We start from the raw sequence: 23,461 nt of genomic DNA on the forward strand, positions 1-23,461 counted from the left end.
GTTGCATTTTTCTGCCATTTTGTTATTGCCCGACTATCTAAACTAGCGCAATCAGGGTTTCATTATAAGCGCATTATATGCTCGTTTATGGCTTATAAGCAGTGTGAGACTGCAATGCGAAAGCGTGTTGACATCACTAGCCACGCTTTAAAAAACAAAAGCAAAAAACAAAATCAGGCACCAATATGAGCGATCAGAGCATTTTAGATCAGGTCAATGAAATTTCAAGATTTCAAATTTGGAATAAAAAAGTTTCTATATATGCATAGGTCCGGAAATGCTGCGTTAAAAAGTTATATCTAATAAGTTTTGTAAAATCATTTTTTTTGATGATAAGAAAATATACATATATGTATATTTATTTACATATTTATATACATATATAATAACTGAATTGGCTGCAGACGCATTTAAATAACGTTGAATGATTCTTATTCTTGGAAATTCTTATCCTTGAAAGTTTTTTGTTTATAAATATTTTTTACTTTAAAGTTTATCCAAACTTTATCTAAAGTTTGCACGACTAGGATTTGATATTAAAAAATATAAAAATATGATAATAAGAAATATAAAGATAAAATTAAAAATTTTTTTTACCTAGAGTTATATGATTTGTCATATAATGCATATACATATAACCTTGTATATGCATATATACTTGTAAAAAATTAATATAAATTTATTCATGACAAATTATTCGATGACAAATCGAGAAAAGCTTGGAAAACTATATATTTATCTAATATATATTCAGTCTGTTTTTCCTTCAGTCAATTACTTTTCCCACGACAGTTTGTAGCGAGCAGAGCAATCGCTTTTGTATTGTATAATGGTCTTTTGTATGCACTTATTGTTAGTCATACCAGTTCGCACGTACATCACACGAATTTAATATATATAACGTATCTTGTACAACGTAAATTTACATACAACATATGATACGCGTTATGAGAAAAGTTCATCGATAAATGCGGATGCGGATGCATAGTGCAACTGTAATATTGCGCTCGGCATTGATCCAGTTTGAAAATCAAACAAAGAATCGGGAAATTACATCTCTACGATAAATGTGTACTATCTTATTCTTCACTTTATCTATTGGTCCTTATTAGCAATATACTAGCGATAAATCGACACTCATCTTGCTATATCTTGCATTTCATTAAAATATTGATCAAAGTTTTCCAATAATGCGCGAGATAATTGAAAGAGACGAAAATGAAGAAGTTCCATTATCAAGCCTGCATATATGCCTAAATGTGTAGTTGAGTGCACAACATGCCATGGAAAAATGGCGGATAGAAGAAAACCCCACCTAATCCGGATTGCAGGCGCAGCCTTTCTCCTCGGTCTATAAAACCACTAGAAATTCACATTTACTCAACATTCGCTCAGCTCTCCGTCACTCATTTGCTCTCACCATGTGGCTGCTCATTTTTACAGGTGAGTGCGATTACGTTTTAACAGAAAGAGAACAAAATTCTTTTTCACAAGCTACTTCTTTAAATAGTAAAAGTGATTCTTCTATTCCACTGTTTCTTTTTTTTTCATCCTGCCTGTGGATAATACGTTACGGAGTGTGACAATATTTTATGAGTGTACTATTTATTGCAAAATGCATACGTGAATTTTATTGCAAAAAGAAAAAAACAAAAAAACTCCCAAAAAGCAAAAAAAAAAAAAATAGTTTTGCTATTGAATAGGAGTTTTCGCAAAAAGTTTTAAAAAATGCATTTTGGATTCTTCTACTGCATGATACGAATATATGTTTTTGGTGCTTTTTTACACTAAAAATACAAAAAAATTACATCCTTTGCTTTTACATTGTTTGATAAAAACTACACATATGTGTGTGTGTGTGTGTGTGTATACAGGGTGTCCGGAGTCGGTCGCACCACCCGTCGTGTGCAGGATAAAGCTGAGAAAAAAAGTCCTGTACGATTTTTCTTATAATGCTTAATAAAAGAGTTATTATTGAGTGAAGTTTGACCTATCATTGCTGATCTTTAGCCGGACGCACGTCGGTGAGCCGCGCGCCTGGTAGGACTTTTCTTCTCAGTTTTATCTGCTATACCTGCACACGACGGGTGGTGCAATCGACTCCGGACACTCTGTATATAGTTTTTATCAATCTTCTATCAAATCTTATGTAAAATGCAAATATATGTTTTGGGTGTTTTTTATACACTAAAATATTACATCCTTTGCTTTTACATTGTTTGATAAAAACTATATATGTATATGTGTGTGTATTCCTAGTGTGTTGTAAATATTTAAATAAAGATTTACATAAGATTTCTTATATATCTATATACATACGTACATATATATATATATATATATATATATATATATATATATATATAATTTATATTTATATATATATATATATATTATTTATATATGTATATATAATTTATATTTATATAATTTATATATATATATATATATATATATAATTTTTGTTGTTTTTTTGCATGAGATTTACACTCGTTTAATGTTTATGAATTACAAATTGAAAAACTATATGTATGTACAGGATAGGCCATTTTAATGTATCCATTGAAATATTTTAAAATCTATAAGTTTAAGACAAAAATGTTTCAGACAAAAGTTTTATAGTTTCAAGAGGGCCATAAGCTGATACTATTGGTTTGACCCTGAAGAGTTATTTGAAGATCACTTGAAAATCAAATTTAATTTTTTTAATGAAATATTATATTTTTTATTGCATATTCTTGTAGTTCATCTTGAGAGCTTTTCAAAATACTATGATAAAGTGTTTTTTTTTTTTTTAAAGTACTTTCCGAGTTATAAGACTTCAAAGTTGCAATACTTTTACATAAAATACAAAATATCTTGTATGTTGTCATGTTATGAGGTCAAGTTGACGCTGAGAGACATGTGGATGAAAAGTTGATTTGACCTTGGAATGATTTCTGAAACATTCTTGTCTTAAACTTATAGATTTTAGGATATTTCAGTGGATATATTAAAATGGCCTACCCTGTATATATATATATATATATATATGTGCATACGTGCGTGTGTATTTTAAAATATCTTGGATTAAAATAACACACACACACGCACATACATAATTTTGATATTAAACATATTGTTTAATCTATTGCTTGCAATTATAAATATGTATATACATATATGTAACACTAGTTTAATAAGAGAAAATTTATATGTGTAGGAGATCTCACGATTAGAGGTCCGTATAAGGGTGTGTTATTCAAGATTGTTATTAATGAATTGTCATTTAGACTTGAAATTGTTTAATAAATATATGTTTATAAATGTTTCCTAATAGAACTATAATTATTGAAAGTAGGTGTGAATATTTGAAACATTTTCTGTCAGTGTGATTTTGTTTACATTTTCTGTCAATCTGGTATTATTTATAGTTTATGTAGAGCAATTTCGCAATGAAGAATTTGTGAACAGAATTATGAATGCGGCAATACAAATAAGAAATTCTCCTGGCATGGAGCGAGTTGTTACGCAGAATAAGATTTTGTATTGAATCTGTAGAAGATAATTTGAAACAAAATTTGCAATACATTTGTAAATGAATAAGTTAAATTAAATGTCTTTTTTCTTTTCTTTTTCAAATATTCATATCAACTTTTAATGGTTATAGTACTGTTAAGAAGCATTTACCGACATATGTTTATTAAACAATTTCAACTTTAATTTAAATAACTTCAATAACACACCCTTAATATATAAACCTTAAATCATGGTACTCCTTGTAGATAAATATAGTTGTAATGTGTTAAAAGCTCTGTTAACAATTAATACTTTACGTCTACTTGATATAAAAATTCTATAGATAAAAAAATAATACATTAATAAAAAAAAACTTTACGAAAGTGGAAATTTCCTTCAATAGGAAAATCAATTCGTTTTCAAAGTTTGTAGATGAGAGCCGATTCAATTAACTATAATGAAGGCAAGGATGTATAAGATGTCATAAATCACTAGTGAATTATATTGACTTTCCAGGTCACTGACCAATTGTATTTCCGGTGTTAGATTTATTATACTTTGCGTAAAACTAATACTACTCTTCCCATGATAAAGTGTTCATTTACATCTGCAGATCATCTACGTTTTATCATGTTTTAATAGCGCAAAAATTATAGTTTATAAAAATAGTGGAATTATTCTATAATCAATGAAACTTTTTATAATATTATATATATATATATATATATATATATATATATATATATATATATATATAGAAGTTTACGCTAATACACATCATTATTCTTCTCGATGTATACATATATCACCGGCTATGTTTATGTATTAAAAAAAATTAGAAAGTTGCTTTTCTGACACATGTTTACACGGAGGCTGCATACTGCAATCTTCCAATTTCTATTCGATACTTTTTTGCTACGTAGCACCATTCTCTTTTATGAGTTCCTTCATAACGCCGCTACAAAACATCATTCTCATAATGTATGGTTATCGGATTTTCTCACCTTTGAAAGAAATCTACGTAATGATCGTGCGAGAAACCGGAAGCTTTTTCTATCTCTCTCGCTCTTTGCCTAATTTCCTTCTCGATATGCTGATACAGTGAGAACTCGAATCTGTATTTTATGTATGATCTTTTATTTCGCGAAATATTTAGGGCTGGGTAACATTTGAAATGGTTCCATTTTAAATATGTATTTAAAATGCAAATGCCATTTTGTATTTTGCATTTTAAATGCTCTTTGGAAAACAATTTTTATTTTACATTTAAAATAAAAATATCTATACATCTAACTATTTAAAATGGATAAATGTGATTTTCTAAGAGCATAAGAGGAACCGAGTTTCGTGATTGGCCGAAACATAATTTCTTTTATGGTCACATTGAACTTCGTGAGCATCATTTGTCCTTATTTAACTTTCGAGAACAAATTTATCAAATTATCAAATAAAACTATAAAATGAATACTTCAATAAATTACATATAAAAGGAAAAGTCATTTTGCATTTGAAAACCATTTAAAATACCTATTTACCTATTTTACATTTCAAATAGATTCGAAAAATTTATTTTACATTTCACATTTTAAATATATTTTTTAAAATATTTTACATTTAGCATTTTAAATGTAATTAGAAAAGCATTTTATCCAGCCCTGATAAATATCAAATTAAGAAAACAGTTTCTTCCTAGATTATTGCGTGCTATATCGACATCTTCCGTGCAGGCTCACGTGTGTGTGTGGTGCATCTCAAATTTGTTCTATCATTGATTGGTGTTATCAATATAAGTCGTATTTTTTAAAAAATAAAATGTTTACAAATTTAAAATTTTTTTTGAAACTTATTTGGAGTTATATGTATACATGTATGATATAATGTGTATGTGTATATATATATATATATATACATATATATTTATTTATTTATTTATATGCATGTCAAATAAAAAAATTTATTATCACACATTCTTTATCTGAACAATAAGAAACATATTGTAGACATTAAATATATTTTACAACACAGATAGTAATGGAATATGATTCGAATATGAATCTATGTATAACAGAGACAGATATATACTATATCTTTTTTCGATATATTAATTTTGTTAATTGCTTTATAAGCAGTGCTTATTAATTTTTATAACTATATATAATCGCACAATTATTCTTATTACTCACAAAGTTTATTTGTTTACTTGGAGAATAAAATTATTTGTGATATATAGATCACAGGTATGGCGCGATCAAGAAAAAAAATTTCATGCTTATATTGCTGTATTGATTGAGAAATCCGCGTCAAATGTACTGTGCAAACGAATCGTATCACCTTTCTAACCAATAGTTCGAAACTGTGGCTACAGCAACCAGCTTGCAAACCGAAAGTAGTAGAAAGGAAGGTACCTTTGGGCGCATGTATGTAATTATGAATATAAATTTTATCAAGCGTGAAAATATATCTATCGTTTCACGTCGTTATTTTGTGTCAGGATGATTTATGCATAGAAAAATCTAAATATTGAAATTATAAATGTAACTCATATATTTGCCACATATGTATACACGTATCATCCAAGCGAGCAAGTATGATTACGATAACCCGTGCTCGAGGCGGAAGTCTGCGCTCAGCTAGAATGAAAGCTAGAACGGAAAGTGAAAACTGTTAATAGTATACGATAATATATGCTGCTGCAACGCTGCACATACTATCTTTTTAGAATATTTCCATCAAGATTTTTTACAATATTTTTTAAGCATGCTCTTATTTTTGTTCTCTCTTTCTCACTCTTTCTCTCTCTCTCTCTCTCTCTCTTTCTCTCCCCTCTCTTCACTCAATCTTATAAAACAGTTAGAGAGATAAACATCATCTCACAGTAAAATATAAAACTTTTATTAGGTCTAAAGATTTTTTTTGTATTTTATTTTTATTTTGTCATTAAAAGCTAATATTGATACATTTAAACATTTTGGATAATAAAAAATTGGGTACAGAAATGGAGAATATATGTAAATTGTACAAGAAATGAAAATTAATGATTATATGTTATATTTATTATTCATTATATTTGATAATGTATAATATATACGTATCTCATATTTCTACTTTCTTCCTCCCTCATCATGTATGTGATTCTTTAAATTTTATTAGATATTATTTTATAATATTTAATATCAATTTTAATAAAATTTTTTCCCTAGTCATCTATTTTTAAACAAGATTCAATTTAAAAAGAGCGAATATTCTCTCTATTTTAAAATATTAATTTGCAATTTTATCTAAATATTTTCTTGTCAAATAAAACCAAAATATTATACGGTCTTGAGAAATTTTTATGTCGATCAAATTATATAGGAAATCCGATTATCTGAGAGTGAAAGATCGATGAGATATGTTTCAATTGCATTACTAATTTCATTTCTAATCGTTCGACGTAGCTCGAACAGATTGACTTTAACTGCTATAGTTTTGAAAGACGACTTGTGTTCCCGTAATGTTGATCAAACTTTTGTTTCAAATTATACGGTGAGTCACCTAACTTGACGACCTTAAATAAATCGTAAAATAATTATTATATGAAAAAATTGTTCAAACAAAAATTGCATGTTATGCAGGGGTCATTACATAATACATCTACGTTTTTATAATTGGAGGTATTTTACAGATTTGAAGATTGACCTAATTCTTTTTTCTTTTCTTTTTTTTTATGGAACCATTCTAATTTTTTAATATGATTTGCTTCTTTGCAATATTAGGAAAAATTTTTGCGTAAAATGTTAGGAAAGTAGAATAGAAGCTAAAAATTGAATAGCACACAAAATATTTTATACTTTAATTTGATATGCATAATTTTACATAAATTATAAAATATCTCATAAAATATTCATTTTTTGATTATCTTACCTCGATACTCTTATGCACGAAATAATGAGAGGATCAATTGATGTAAAAAAAAACACATTGTTATTTTTAAGAAAACATATGAATTTGAACGAGTAGCTACATATTTTTTCTTAAAAACAACTATGTGTGTTTTTTTATTCCAATTAATTTCTTTTATTATTTCCTGCATAAAAGTATACAGATAAGATAATCAAAAAATGAATATTAATAATCATTAGTCTTAGATACAATTATTACTTAAATACAATGAGGTATATAATATAAATTATGATTAAAGGGAAAGAAAAAGAAAAGCAAAAAGAGCAATCAAGAGAGAAAAAAAAAGAAAAAGGTATAGAAAGTTCTAACTTTGTAGATTGCTGTATACTCTTCTCATGCGTACAATGAGAACGTTAGACCTCACTTCCGATGTTAGGCAAATATAATAGTTTAAAGCTCAAAGGAGGTAAAATAATTAATATTTTTATGTGGGAGCATAACCGAGATAGAGAGTGTTCATTAATTAGAAAACATTTTTTTTTTAACGTGTTCTCATGTATCAATCATACGATTGTCCGATGTAACAAGAGATCCGATTATGGCTATGTCACAGTTTAATGATTATAAAGCTAAAAAAATGTTTTTGTAACAGATTTAACATAGTCTCATTAAAGAATTGTAATAGCAATACTAATATAAAAGTCTATTTATGATTTATGTAAACTATTAGAGAAATCATAGAATTTGTTGATTTTTGGTATTAAACACATTTTTATATTTCAATTCTTATTAAAAGTAATCTCGTTCATTTAACTTAAAGCACAATAAAAAGAGTATCGACTTGTTATTTATTTTTACAAGTTTTTAAAAATTATGTAATTTGATAATTATCAAAAACATATACATACACATTAGTACACATACACATACACATTAGTTTTAATAAATTATAATAAATAGATATGTAATAATTTTTTTTTTTTTTTGAGAAAGCACAATAATAGCATATAAATAAAAATGGTAGAGTAATATTAATACACCGAATATAATATTAGATAAGAGATTTTGTAAAAAAAATTGCTTTATACAAGTATACACATTGTACATATACAAATTATATTCTAACTTTTAGAAAATTCCGATTACAGAATATAAGAAAAGTAATAAACGGTATACAGAAAAAGGATGTTTTAGAATGTTTTTTTTCTATTGAAGAAGTTGCAATCCGCTATGACTATAATAAATATTTTCGCAGTAGAGATGCAAACTTCACGAAGCGTTAATTAGGTAAGGTTTGTTAATCGCGCGCGCTCGCGGAATGACGGATATTACTTAACTGCACCTTCCACCTAAGGACGCGTACGTAGTATTACTCAACGCAGGAAAAATTACATCCGCGGAATCTCACAACCTAACAAAGGAAAGAAAGCTGACCGGACTCTGCGTGCGCGCTTTCCTCTGTTAAGTAATTTCAAAAGGATTTGCACGATCGCATCCAAACGTAGTTATTATAAGAGAATAAGAGCGATACGGACGCGAGAAATGTTCTTCCCTCTAATTATATTGTAACTCACATTTTTATAATAAAATCTGATAAATTTGGCGTCTTCTTTTTAATAGTAAAAGTTTTGAGATAATTTATTGGTTGCAACTTTCTATTCTTTTACGTCAGAGGTTAAAAGTCTTTTTAATTGAGTATTAAATTTCATGATAAATTAATCAAAAATTTGCATAACTTTTAACAAAGAGCTCAATCGGCATTTAAGATATTTAAAATAATTCAAGTTTTATCATATATTAAAAAAACTTTCAAGAAGAAATAAAAATCGAATAGATCAAGGGAGAAATACTACATATTGATCTGAATCTTATGGTAACGCAATAAGTTTAAAAATACGTTTATTAAATAATAAATACGTCAATTAAAATAATTAGAAAAATTTATTTAGCCTAGATGGAAAACTTGTATTACCTCATACCTCACCTTTTTTATAAATTTTAAGCATTTGTAAGCGAACATTTATTTCTTATTTTTGTACTAGTTTACAGTAGTTTACATAATTTCAATTTACGATCGTATTTGTAAAGAAAAATTGGAAGAGAATCTTTAGATTGTTTGCTGTTTTATTACGATATGAATTCAGTATGTGTACGAAATAACGACGTGTCGAGCTTAAAATTCGACAAATTTATATTAATATGTATGTTATTTCTCGTGATTTTTTATTGTCAGACAACGAAGGAAATGCTTACGAATCAAAAGGTATACACATATAATGTGCTAAATATAATGCATTTCAATTTGAAATAAAACCAAGAATACAAATTGTTTATGTAGAAATCAAATTGTTTATAAACGCAACATATTGATCTTTATTTCTTTTCATGGCGATGAGACGCTTGAAAACGTTGAAAGCAAAATCCGTGGGAAGAGTTTCTCGAGTGCACGTTCGATTGCAACTTTCTCCGCATTGCTTTCCCAGCTCTATTCTGAGCACTCGCGGTCAAGCAGAACGATATAAAAGTCACTTCCACGTTCATTTATTCAACGACCACATTCAAATCTCAAAATAATTTGAATAGAATTTGACAGCTTATGTAATAAACGATGGCAGAATTCTTAAATGGACGTTCTATACATATATCACGTGTAAATAAGAAATGACAATAAAAAATATATATATATTTTATAAAAGACTCATTTGTGTTAAAGAGAAAAACAAATCAATTTGAATAAAGTAATTTTTTTACTTAAATAAGATATTTTTAAAATAAAAAAGAGGTGCTCTTGTATCTTGCTTCTGCTTGTTCCCTTCTCCCTTCTATTCTATTTTTCACTTTTTTTATACGTTATGATATTTAAAATGGACAGGTCTCTTGACGGTCTCCGTTGGTGAAGAAACCATCGCCAATGTTGCCAAGAAGACGTCATCAGCCAACGTCGATGATATTATCCTGCTGGAGATCGATATCAAAGATCCTGTGAAAAGGTCACCAATTTCCGATAGCGCCATTTACGAATCTCCAGCCAGTCAATTTGTTATTCGTCACGGTGATGATTCTAGACAGGTATGAAATAATGACACTACATCCGTTTTAAGATCGCATCTAATCTTTTCCCGTCGAATCGTTCAGCATCAGACATTTCATCGAGTAATTCAGCGTCATTATTGTCGGTCAACCATGACTATTGATCGCTTATTATCCATTAACATATTAACTAACTAGCCATGAACGGATCATTTTTCTATGGCACTTGAAACGAATGGCAGAGTAGGACGCCTAGGTCCGCCTTCAAGATCTAGGCGTTCTGACGCAATGTGCGATAGTAGTCATAGCTCGACTTACTTTCGTTACTTGTACGTACTTATTTCCATTTCACTAGTGTACTTTGAGGATAGCAAAAGATTGTACATTCCATACTACAAGACTCATAAAACATCGAACACCTCTCTATCCTCTATCCCCTTGTGTGATCTTTTCTTAGAAGAAATTAAACTCGTATAAACTTGAAATGTGTACTAAAATGATTTTGTTATTGATTTATGTTATTTACAAACATTCTGCGCTGCATTTTAAACTAAGAATGAAAATGAATAGAGTTGAAATTTATATTATCTATAATATATAATCTATATTATATATATTATATTATAAACATAATATCTATACAATAGAGTATGTATATTATATTTCAGGGAATATAATATACATACATTTAAAGTTTATCGAGTAAAAGTAATATTTGGGAATATTGGATAAAGGTATGATGAAAGAATATGTATATATATATCTTATAGCGCGCAATATTATTCTTTTATAAAAATATACATTAGAAGATTATAGAATAATTTATGTATACATGTAATTAATATCAGCTAATTGAGAAGCGAGTAGAAAAAAATTGGCAAACGAATGGGCATTTCATTGAAACATGCTATATCCTGTATTGTTTGCATTTGATGTTGTCTCCATTTGGTGTTGTTCTTGTTTTAGAGCTAAAAGAAAAATCATTTCAAAAAGGAATCGTATCATAATCTATTCGTAATATATTTTCTTACAAGCATGTAAATTGTAAAATCTACAAGGACTTTTTTGTTCTGCGGCTATGATAATAAAAAAAAATATATATATATAAATCTTGAAATAAATTTAAACAATTTTATAATATACTGTAAATTATTATATAGAGACTAAGAGATTTTAAATATTGTTAAAATAAGAAACAGAAATTATTTCATAAATGTAAAGAAAAATATTTCAAGGTGTATATTAGACAATGCATTAAACATGAATAAATGTTGATATAATAAATAGCCCGCGAAATGTCGATATATTATCCATTACATTAATTTAGTAAACAATATCAAATTAATACATTCGCAGATTTTCATAGAGATAATATTCTGTTATATTACGTTTTTAAAGACATATATCTTTAAATACTTCCTACGCGCTCGTTCGTCCGCTTGGCAATGCCGTACACTCGAATGCAATCGCTCGCTTGCATAACTCGACAAGTTTGCACGCCTTCTAATCGCTCTGACCTGACAGTACTGGTACAGCCACACCCACTTATAGTGTATATAGAGTGTAGATTTCCAATTTCATCAAGCCGTGAACGATTAATATCTTCTTCGTGGCCTTGCGTTTGCAAGGCAAGCTCCTTGATGAGTCGAGAAGTTACGGTTTACTTTCGTGATCGTAACTTCTTTATGGATTATTGGCTCATCTGCTGCACCAATATGCAAGCAAATATACTTTCACAGAGCGATAACCTTCGATGATTCGCTTACCGTTTGCTTGTAAGATCAAGTTCAACAGAATCCGATTGACCCAAACGATAAAAATATCTCTGATTGCTATTTTCTTGCGTTAATATACTTTTGATTTATTTGTAACTTTTGCTTATCTCTAGTTAAAATTATAATATTTAGAAAAGTTTAACCTTTATATATTAACCTTATATATACTTGTATCATTGCCTAATGTAAAAATTCCACCAAAATAAAAAATTTTGTAAATTTCAGCTATCGCCCGAATATTTAGCTGTTTTGCGACAATTTACCGGAAATGAACCGCAGCCGTACACAAGCTCAAACAATGTGGCTCAACGCAGACCGCTTCCAACTTATGCCAAACAGCAGCAGGCGCTGCAACAGGCATATTACAATTACCGTAAGCCCGCCGTGGTTCCTCCCAGACCAAGAGCTCAGTTGCATTCTCAGGCATTGGCTCAGGCCGAAGCCGTAGCGCAAGCTCAGGCACATGTCGATGCGCAAAATCGCGCTGCGGCATTGCAGCAGGCGCGAAGCCCGTCTGGAGCACCCACATATCAAGTAGAATCTTACACTTCACCGAAATTGGGTACTTTTGAGCAAGAATTGCTGCAATTGGTATCTGCCAATCAGGCCCAGGAGTTTAATTTGATTCCAGCGCAACCTAAAAGCGACTATTCGCAACAAGGATATATTAAATCGACGCCGGTAGCACCGGCATCTCAGTTACCCGAGCAGTACCATATTGAGACTAGTCCGCCTCCTCGTTATCCACCGCAGCAGCGAGTTGCAGCGACATATCAGTCAGTTGAACAACCAGTTCAGCTTCAGTACCAAACAGCGCAGGCAAAGGGCGTTCAAGATCGGCCTTTCAGACCGTCTCCGCAATATGATTATGCGGATGATGGTGCTCAGCTAAAAGCTCATCAAGCGCAAATTCAGGCCGAAGCCGAGGCGAATGCCAGGGCTCAGGCCCACGCCGAGGCGCAAGCCTTAGCTTTCCAAAAGATCGCTCAGGCGTCGTATCAGAAACATCACGACGCCGCTCTGGAACAGATCAGAGTCGATCACGAGAGATACAAACAACAACAAAGCGCCTTGGAACAAATTCAACAAGGAGATCACGTCAGTGAGGCTGGACAAGCTCATATCGAGGGTCGACTGCAACCAAAGGATCCAGAAGCTGTTTATAGAGCCAAATTGAAGGCACAGGCGGCTGCCGAAGCTGCCGAAGCCAGAAGACTTCAAACAGATGCTGAATATAAGGCTCACGCCGATGCCATACGCCAAGTCGAAGCTCAGCAACAGGCCCATGTGAGAGCCCAGGAGAAGGCCCATCACGATGCTTTAAATTTTGAGAGAAATCAATTGCGTGCCCAAGCCCAAGCGCAGGCGCTGGCACAGGCTCAGGCCGAGGCTTTGTATAAAGTTTATCAACAATCGCGCGCCAAAGCTAACAGCGAGATTCTAGCGATTGCCAAAGCCCAAGCCGTAGCTAAAAAAGTAGATCCTGATGGCACACCAGTCGTTCAGTATCTTCTACCTACTAATCCCAAACTTCCATCACCCAATAATTATTTTACCAATGACGACGTAAACAAGTATCAGGCTTCCGGCTCTACTTATGCTCCTAGATCGGTAACTAAGCCAGAGTCTACTACGTCCACCAATGGTGATTCCAACGTTGAAGAACAAGTTTACGTCCAACCTGTTATCAATCAACCTCGGCAAGTGCACAAGCTGAAAGTTGCACCAACTCAATCCTCTGTCTACATTTCTCAGTCGGGTCTTTTGAAAAAGTCACCCGTTAAATCTCTTACCATCGAGGAGATTATCGATCAAGATCAACTAAACAATCCTCAAGTTGTACGTATACCCTCATCTAAAGATCAACAACCTCTGAATCAAGAAGAGTTATCTGCCCTTATTAATGCCGGTTATAGCGTTACTCCAATACCTCAGACAGTTAAGTCGACACAGCAAAGCTACGTGCCGGAAAATGCATCTGCAGTGTACTACTTGAAGAAACAACGACCAGTAGCTAGGCCCGAATATGTTGCGTATGAAGAAATCGTACAGCGACCTCGAAGACCTACTAGAAAGAATACATCTGATCTCAAACAGGATAATATCGATGCTAGCGAAAAGGTTACTTACTTGGTACCCTTAGAGCCCAGTTTTGGTACAAGGCAGTCATCACTTAAGAGTAACGAGTAATAGTCGCATAGACTTTCTCATCGTCAAAAAGTGATGGCAAAACATTAGAAACTTTTTTCGCGCAAATGTTATTTTTCTTTCAAATTTATTTATCTTGCGTCACGTATAATACTATGATCTTGTCTTTTTGTATCAGACTCACAAATAGCAAATATACATATATATAAGAGATCAGTCAAAAAGATAATTTTTATAAGAGTATTATTTAAATTTTTTTCTTTTTCTTTAATTTCTATGGTTTGTGTGTTTGGGCGGTTGCACGAACAAGTCTATTTTTGTATCAATTACTATTTTTAATATTTTCTTCATTACTTATTAATAACAATTCTTTTCCAAACCTACTTTTCAATATATATGGTTCAGTGAGTTCATGAACTCGGAGAAAAAGAAAAAGAAAACATCCATGTACTTTGTACACAATTTTGATCCTGAGCGCTGATTTATCATTAGATATTTTCTTGGATAGTAGATTTATGAAGTGTATTGTGAATAATTTATATTAAATTAACTACTCGCATCTTGTGCTAAAAATTGAAGAATGAAAGTAGATTTTGCTGCAAAATGCTGATTTCGAAAAGTAAAATAAATTATTATAAAATTACATTGAATATTATAACAATTTTTCCAAAAAAATCGATTTAGCACATATAAATACAAGGAAAAATGCATATTACAAATTTATTTTGTTGTATATGACAACAAATAGCATATAATCGGAAAAATTTTGTAATTAATGTTACGCAACATTATTATAGATATATTTGTATGCGATGGTATTGAATTGAATAATTTTATTAATTTATATTTTTTTGTAAATAGTAGAATTTTAGCTAATAAAAATGTTTAAAAATTTTGCTTCCTAGTACACGTGATATTCGTCATATTTTTGTTTTTTGAATGTTTCTTCAAATATTTATTAATACAAAAGTAAAAAAGAGTGTTAATTGTAACGAGAAATATTTTTTTATTAAAATTTCTTATATTGTTTAAATAAAAAATATGATACTAAAAGTTAATTTAATAAGCCAATTTTTATTATTTTGTCATAATATAATTTAGATAATTATGTTGCATGATATTAATAAGATTTACAATCTTATTTTTTATTCATATTACCATCAACGTATCATATCAATTAATTCATCATTATTATCACAATTATTAAAATTAATTGAAAGAAAATAGTCAAAGAAAAAGAGAATATCAATAATTTTAAAAAGATATTTCAAAGTATGATTATGTATACATTGAAACGTTATGTTATAAAGCATATAATAAATATAGCAATATGCCTTTTATCCCGTTACATGAAAAGATATGATTTTTGCCATCATTGTTGTTTAACAACAAATAATGACTTTACTCAACAACATTAAGCAACTTACATTAATTATGTGCAAATGCACCGATATATCGATTACTAGCAAAGCTCTTGCGCCTGCAAGAATTTATGCCACAATAGTTTATAAGAAAACCGTCTTTTCCATCTACTAATATTATTATAGAATTGAAAATATTGGTGAACTTTAATTTGCGTCACAGCTGTAATAATAATTTTATGATTAGTATCTTTCGTGAATAAGAAAGAGAAAAAAAGAGATCGAACAGAGTGCCTGTAAAATGTTTCAAAAATGATAAAAATTGCATAAATAGTTTTTGCTAATTTTTCTCATCTTGCTAATCTTGATGAAAAATAAGTCTGCATTTAGTAATAATTAAATTATATTGGCCATAAGCTATATTTGATTATATTTTTTAATAAAAAATCATTAATTTTTTTTTTTCTCTCAAATTCTATGAACTTATTTTAACTTGTAATAGGAAGTAAATATTGAATGATTCTCTGAAATTTTTCTGCGTCGAAGTTGACAAGGGTAACCGCTCTGCCTAGTTACTGTAAGGTCTACTAGTTATTGTAAGGTCATAACATTGACCTCAATAATACAAGGTAGTTCCATTCTCTTATCTCTCTATTTCAATTATAAAATTTATTTTAATTAAGAAAATTGTTATGCTGATAACACAAACAATAAAATGACGAACATCCAATGTTGATAAAAAATAGCGCAAAAACGATGTGATTTAAAATACGATAAACTTTACAAGTTATATAAAATACGAGCTATATAAAATTCTTTTTTTCCATATTTCTTTTAGGTTATTTGTGATATTGCTTCAATATTTAAAATTTATTTAATAATCAAGTAAAAATTAATATTTAATGTATTCTATACTAATCTAATGCAATTCTATTCTAATGTAAACTATATATTATATATTTAAATGTAAATTTGTTTGATAAATTTATAAATAAAATTTGGTATAAATACATGATATACCTATAAATTAATAAATGCTATCATATAAATATATTTCCTCGATATTTGATTAAAGCGATTGAAAAGATCATCACCCTTGACTCAGTTTAACAAAAGATTAATGACCTTGTTTGAAGGTAAACATGAAAAAGGAGTCGAGTCTCTGCGCTAGTGAATGACCAAGGGACGTTGCATTTAATTTTAACTCGTGCTCCAAGAAGATTGGTCGGCGATGATGTATATAAGCTTTGCTGCCACGGATTTTGAACTCAGTTAGACAGCACGAAGTAAATGTGCCATTGTTGCAAAATATTGTAAATTTCTGTAACGTTTGAAAGGTATATGTTTAAAACTTTACGATAAAATCTGATGACTTTTACAATCACAGTGCTTGCAGTGCAATATATGTGAAAAATACATACATGTTAAGATAATGTTATAATTGAATCATTTATAATTCAATATATCAATAAATAAGTATACATAAATTTTATATTAATATCAGTGATATTTACAGTATAGTATCTTAAAACATTAAAATAGCACTACTTTAAAAGCGTAAAATTAGTTTATAGATTTTGTAGCACGTGAAAAAAGCATATGCAATTCTTGCATGAGAACAGTGTTCAAATTAAATTAAAGTACAATAACGTAGCAAATTAAAATTGTTGAGAATGAAAACAATTCTAATTTTTATTTTTATTATGACATAATGTTACACATAATGCTACATTTTGTCAAAACTTACATTTTACTTGTCCAATACTACAAAAAAAGCTTACATTATCAATGTGTGAAAAAGAGATCGAGCCGAGTATATTTTTATGTAGAAATATTTATTTCAATAATAATCATTATTGCTCAAATTGTATATTTTTTGCTTTAAGCAAGGATATTCTAATTTTACAGAAAAGTGCCGGGAAAAGATGCCGACTATCTGTATGAATATTATTATCCTATTCAGTCTAATATCAAATTGCATAGCTGCGCCGATCTTTTTTGTATCTGAAAATGCGATACAAGACACAGTGCTAACCCATCCAGCTGTTTTAATTAATTCTGCTATGGAAGACAATTTGCCCAGTCAATTACGAAATAATTTTTATAAAAATCCGAACATTGCTGCTGGTCTCGCCAAAGAATCCTGGTTTATCGATAAAGAAATGCAGGTACAATATTTTCGTAATTTATTTTATCAAGTGAAATTTAACAAGTATTATATATTTATTTTCAATCATTTAAAAATATTTGTTTATTTTATTATGCTAAAAACTTTCGAATTACAATTACTTCAAACGTTAAATTTGTAATATTGACATATGAATTTTGTCTGCTTTTGATATTGATGCTATTTATAATATTCACATTATTAATTATTTAATAATATTAAAAAATTATATGAACTATATGCGCGGACGTATGCATATTATATGTGTATGTATCTGCGTGTGTGTATGAGAATTTTTATGCATTAATGTTTTCTATAATATTATAAATAAATAAACAATACAATAAATAAATAAATAAACAAAGATAAAATAATTTAATAATCTTTACAAAATTCTTCAGAACTATAAAAAGCTTACTGTATTATATTATATTATACTGTATTATATATTTTATTGAATTATTCTATATTTATTATGTAATATTAAACAAAAAAATAAAATTACTCTTTTTGTATCCTGCTCTTTAATTTAGTCTAACTTTTTAATGAATTTAAATTAAATAGCAAATCAAGTTCTTGTAGCTTTTTACAATATTTATATACTATTACAGGTAATCGATCGAGAAACAGACAAAATTTCCAGGGAAAAAATCTACAGCATATTACATAATGCTGGACTAGCTTGCAAATAATATTGCGACAATAAATAAAAATTAATAATTTTATCGCAAATAAATAAACATTAAGACTGTACAATAAAATTAAATTAAATAAAAAAATTATTTTCTGTGAACTGTTTCCAATACTTGGAAATTTCAAAAATTTTTTTATTATGTTTACCCGTTTGCAATTTTCTGCAGTTTCTTTTTCACATATGTAATACAATTAGATAAGCAATAAAAACTGAGCAGAGTTATTTATACGCGTATACATAAAATGCTTTTTGTTTTGTAATAAATAATGCCATATGCTTTAATTATAAGTCTGCATGAATTTCAGTAATTAGCCTACTTTGTTAACGTGTATCTTTTTTCATTTATTGTATGCTCATATACAAGTTATCAAACATGATTCATCAAGTTAGTATGCGCGCGCAATCTTTTAAAACTATTCAATCACCAGCATTTCTTTTAATCATTTATTACAAAGGATATGCATAAACACGAAATCTGTATATTTGTAAAAAAAAGTCGTCCAAAACTGTTAAAGTGCACAATATTATTAGTAATTAATCATGCATTTGATAAATCTTCCTGTATGTCTCATCTCAAGAAGTAGCTCGCGCCGCAGTTAGGTGTGTTCGCAATCTCCTAAGATTCGCCAATCTCCTTTTGTTTCTAGCATTCATTTTCGCTTCGTGCGCAGAAGCGTTAGCTTTGGCTGCTGCACGACTCGTGTTCAAGAGATCCTGTCGGGCATTTCGTAATTGACTTGATAATTCTTCCACTCGTCTCTTGGCCGCCTCTAATAGTTCCTCTTTCTCTCGTAGGGCTTTTTGCGCTCCGGCAGCGGCCGCCTGCGCATTTGCCGCGTTCGATTTCGCTGTACGCATTGCGTTCGTCAATGTCTTCAACTGTAATTTCAAAATATAGTGCATCGCATAAAGAGACAATTTTTATTTTTTTCTGACATTTAACAATAGCAACTCAATAGCAACTTTTTTTTTTAAATTCTCGATAAGCGGTTTCATCTCTATACATATACAATATGTGAGTATATATAATTATACACGCGCATAACTAAATAAATTAATTAAATAATCTATAACGTTGGGAAAAAAAACTGTCATTTTCTTCCATATTTTGATAAAGTGATAGCAGCAGTCTCTTCAAATCTTCAACAAAGATATAAAGATAAAGTTACAGTCTTAGTCTATATTTTAGTTTATTTCAGTTTCAATTTTAATTTTAATTTTAGTTTTAATTTAGCTTTAGTTGTATTGTATTAAATTTAAATTTAAATTTAAGCTCAAATTGGATGGGAAAAATTTTGTAATCGGAAGTTTGTAAACCGAAAGGCAAGACCTAAGCATAAATAAAATAATAATATAAAGATAAGTCACACGAAAGAATATAAGAGAAATAAAACAAATTATAAAAAAAATCAACGCAGTCAATACGTCAATACTTAAATAAAAATACTTAAATATAAGCCGTAGATCACAAATCAATTCTTGTTAAATTGTAATCTAAATAATTTAAAATAAAACGTGTAATATTTTTTTTACGTTGCAATTTACATATTCGAACCACCATTCATCTTGTTATTATCAATTCAATTAATGATTTCACTTCGATTATTAATGTACCTGGTCTTGCGATTGTCGCGCTGCCTGCATTGCAGCATTGACGTTAGCCTGCGCTTGTTGCAAAGAAGCCGTTTCTTCCTGAACCACTGCTCGCGCTTCCTTCACTTCTTCTAGCAGCTGTTCAACCATCACTTCCTTACCTGATAAGGCCGCTTCAGCGGCTTTTGCAGCTTGGACCGCCTTTTCCGCCAGTTGAGCTTTTACCTATTAAGTATACGATAGCATATTTGCTGAACAAAGTATCAATCTTAAAACGCAAATATATATGCAAAGGCAATTAACGTGGCAAATCGCTCTCATGCTGCTAATTCCACGACAGTTTTGCGCGACACATTTCATTAGCAACATGCGCACAGACCATGATTTAAGACAGATAATTACATATTAAAAGATAGGAAAGAGAGAGAGATTTTTTTATTTCTTTATATACTAGGTGTAAGGAAACTCTTTAAATAAAAGTTGTTTGGTTCTGAGAGGGAAAGAAAATAAGAATATTAGCTAAATCTTGGGTAACGTTATTAGGGTAAGGTCAAGATCATATTAAATTTTTTGAACTGACTTCTATTTTTTAGTGCATATTCTTATAACTTCGAGAGCTTTTCAAAACACTATAATAGAATATTTTTTTATTAAATATTTTTTGAGTTATTTTATATCTTAGTTTGACATATTTTGATATAAAATATAAAATATCTTATAAAATATTTAGTTTTTGATAATCTTACTGTAATACTTTTATGTACAAAATAATGAGATAATTAATTAGCGTAAAAAAAACAAACAAATAATTGTAATAATATAAAATAAATTATTATAAATAATTACATACTTTTTTTAAAAACAATTATTTTATTTACATCAATTGATCCATTTCATTATTCATTTTATTATTCTGCACATAAAAGTACTACGTTAAGATTCAAAAACTAAATATTTTACGAAATATTATATTTTTTATATCAAAATATGTCAAATTAAGATATAAAATAATTCAAAAAAATTTAATAAAAAAACACTTTTTTATAGTGTTTTAAAAAGCTCTCGAGGTAAGCTACAAAAATAAAAAATGAGAGTTTAGTTCAAAAAATTCAATGTGACTTTGATATGATCTTAACAACCCAAGGTCTAACTAATATTCCTATCTTCTTTTTTTAGAACCAAGCAACTTTTGTCTAAAAAATTTCATTCTAAAACCTACAGGTTCTGAGTTATTATGGTGTGAAAGTTAAAATAAGACACCCTGCATATGTAGAGTGAGTCATAAGTATATTTTATTCATGAGTGTGTTTCTGAATAAAAAGTATGAACAAATGTTCCTGATCATTACACCGAAAATCCTACGTTATTGAAATAATAGACGCAAATAAATTTCATAATAACTAGTTTGAGATCAGGTTCTTTCTTTCCATGATGTTGTGTCTCAATTTTTTTGATTCTGGAATAGTAATTGTTGACCAGCACACGCTACTACGACTCACTAAAAGAAAGGGAAAGGAGATTTTAATGTAGGCCTCTGCACTTGAGTACAGTACGAAACAATCAGGTATCTACAATCAGGTCAGTAAGCTTGAGGCAGTTTATCACCGAACAGTACTAGTAATGATTCATTCAGATTAGTAATGATTAATTTACTGTAACAATGTATACTTTCAGCATCTCTACAAACAAAAAACTATCCATCTGAAACTTTTAAATAAAGTCATTATTCGATATCTATGTATTTGGCTAAAGTATCTATAAAAGGTGACACGTCACCGATTTTTTTCATTTTGATATATGTTGTAAAGGATGAATTTCCGAATTTTTACTTAATAATTATGTGGGGATCGCATGTCTTTTCCAAGATATATCATTTTAAAATATTCCTAGTATTGAGAACATATATGTTAAAATTTTACAAAAACTGATTTAATAATCTTGACATATATTGTCAAGATTATTATCCCGAGTATTCTCTAAAAGATTTTAAGCGTCGCTTGTTGTTAATTAAAAAGTTATTAACAAAAGAATTATTTATCTATTATTTCAATAACGAAGCATTTTTGGCTTAATATTCATAAACATTTGTTCGTACCTTTTATGTAGAAATACGCTCATAAAACTTTAAAATATATTCTGTAGACTCACTCTGTATACACACACACACACACACATATATATATATATGCGCGTACGTTTGGCTATAAGTGTGTTATGTGCATGTATGTATGTATGTATGTATGTTATGTATGTATAAATTTTGCTCTCAAATAATAAACTTTTTTCAAAAAATATGTATTAAATAAATTTGCAAAATGTTTGTTTCAAAAAAAAGATGGCATGTATAATATAATGTAATTAAGTATACTTGATGCGCTGCTTGTTGACCAGCGATATTCTGTGCTTCAGACGCGGCTTTTGCTTCTTGCGCCGCTTTCTGCGCGATGTTGCTTGCTTTTTCAATGGTCTTTTTCTGGGCACTAGGTAAAGCCCCACGACAGCTTCCACTTTCGGTACGATGAGTGTCTGATCGATTCTATAATTGTTTTGTCATATATTTATAATATAATATAAATAATAAAATATATGTATATCTTAATATTTTATATTTAATATTTTATAATTATATTTATAATTATATTTTACAATTATATTAATTATTTAACGTAAGATATATAAAAAATATTCTTCTAGTAAAGTTTTGAGATGATAATTAAAATTTATATATTTTATGTGTGATGTTACACTAAGTTAAAGAAGATCTACACTACACGTGCGCCGGTAAATGTGCAAATAAATATAAATGTGCTAAACTCATGGTCAAAAATTGATCATTAATGGCTGAAAATAGCTTATTATATTTGCGTTCCAAAAACCGAAAAAAAAAATAGAGCTTACATAAATATTTTCAATTTAATTTACACATCTTGTAATGATGAAAATATTTGTTAACTTCTAATCCAAAATAATAAAATAATAATTGTAGATTATAAATTTATATTCAATCGATATTGGAAACATAATGATAGGTTAATTCCGATATTACAGAGAGGAGAAATCAAAACTGTTCAAATCTCATGTTATTAAAATTTTCTAATGAATAAAAATGGATTCAAACCTCACTAATGGGGACTTTGCGAACCCGTCCGCAATCGGATTCTACAAGTATCAGCATGACTGAAAAACAATATATGGTTATAATAAATATAAATTATTTGACACGGAATATCTTGATATAAATATTTGATTAACCATATAAGTCGCACTTACTGATATAAAAAATATGGGAAACGTTCATTCTGAAGAATAAATT

General features: G+C 29.3%; 2 protein-coding genes across 2 annotated transcripts; one reads left to right on the top strand and one right to left on the bottom strand.

Moving 5' to 3' along the window:
* Positions 1 to 1,373: 1,373 nt before the first annotated feature.
* On the top strand, positions 1,374 to 16,745 carry LOC126855294 (uncharacterized). Its single transcript, XM_050602816.1, has 3 exons — positions 1,374 to 1,443; positions 10,253 to 10,449; positions 12,411 to 16,745. The coding sequence occupies exons 1-3, from the start codon at positions 1,422 to 1,424 to the stop codon at positions 14,373 to 14,375; spliced, it is 2,184 nt and encodes a 727-aa protein (XP_050458773.1). The 5' UTR covers positions 1,374 to 1,421; the 3' UTR covers positions 14,376 to 16,745.
* A 2,375-nt stretch (positions 16,746 to 19,120) lies between these two features.
* Positions 19,121 to 23,446, bottom strand: LOC126855318 (chromosome partition protein Smc). Its single transcript, XM_050602862.1, has 5 exons — positions 23,419 to 23,446; positions 23,267 to 23,325; positions 22,517 to 22,684; positions 20,170 to 20,373; positions 19,121 to 19,434 (listed from the first exon to the last, which is right to left on the bottom strand). The coding sequence occupies exons 1-5, from the start codon at positions 23,444 to 23,446 to the stop codon at positions 19,129 to 19,131; spliced, it is 765 nt and encodes a 254-aa protein (XP_050458819.1). The 3' UTR covers positions 19,121 to 19,128.
* Between the last annotated feature and the right edge of the window lie 15 nt (positions 23,447 to 23,461).

This window comes from Cataglyphis hispanica, chromosome 15 (assembly GCF_021464435.1).
Source record: "Cataglyphis hispanica isolate Lineage 1 chromosome 15, ULB_Chis1_1.0, whole genome shotgun sequence".
In the NCBI taxonomy this organism is placed as follows: Eukaryota; Metazoa; Arthropoda; class Insecta; order Hymenoptera; family Formicidae; genus Cataglyphis; species Cataglyphis hispanica.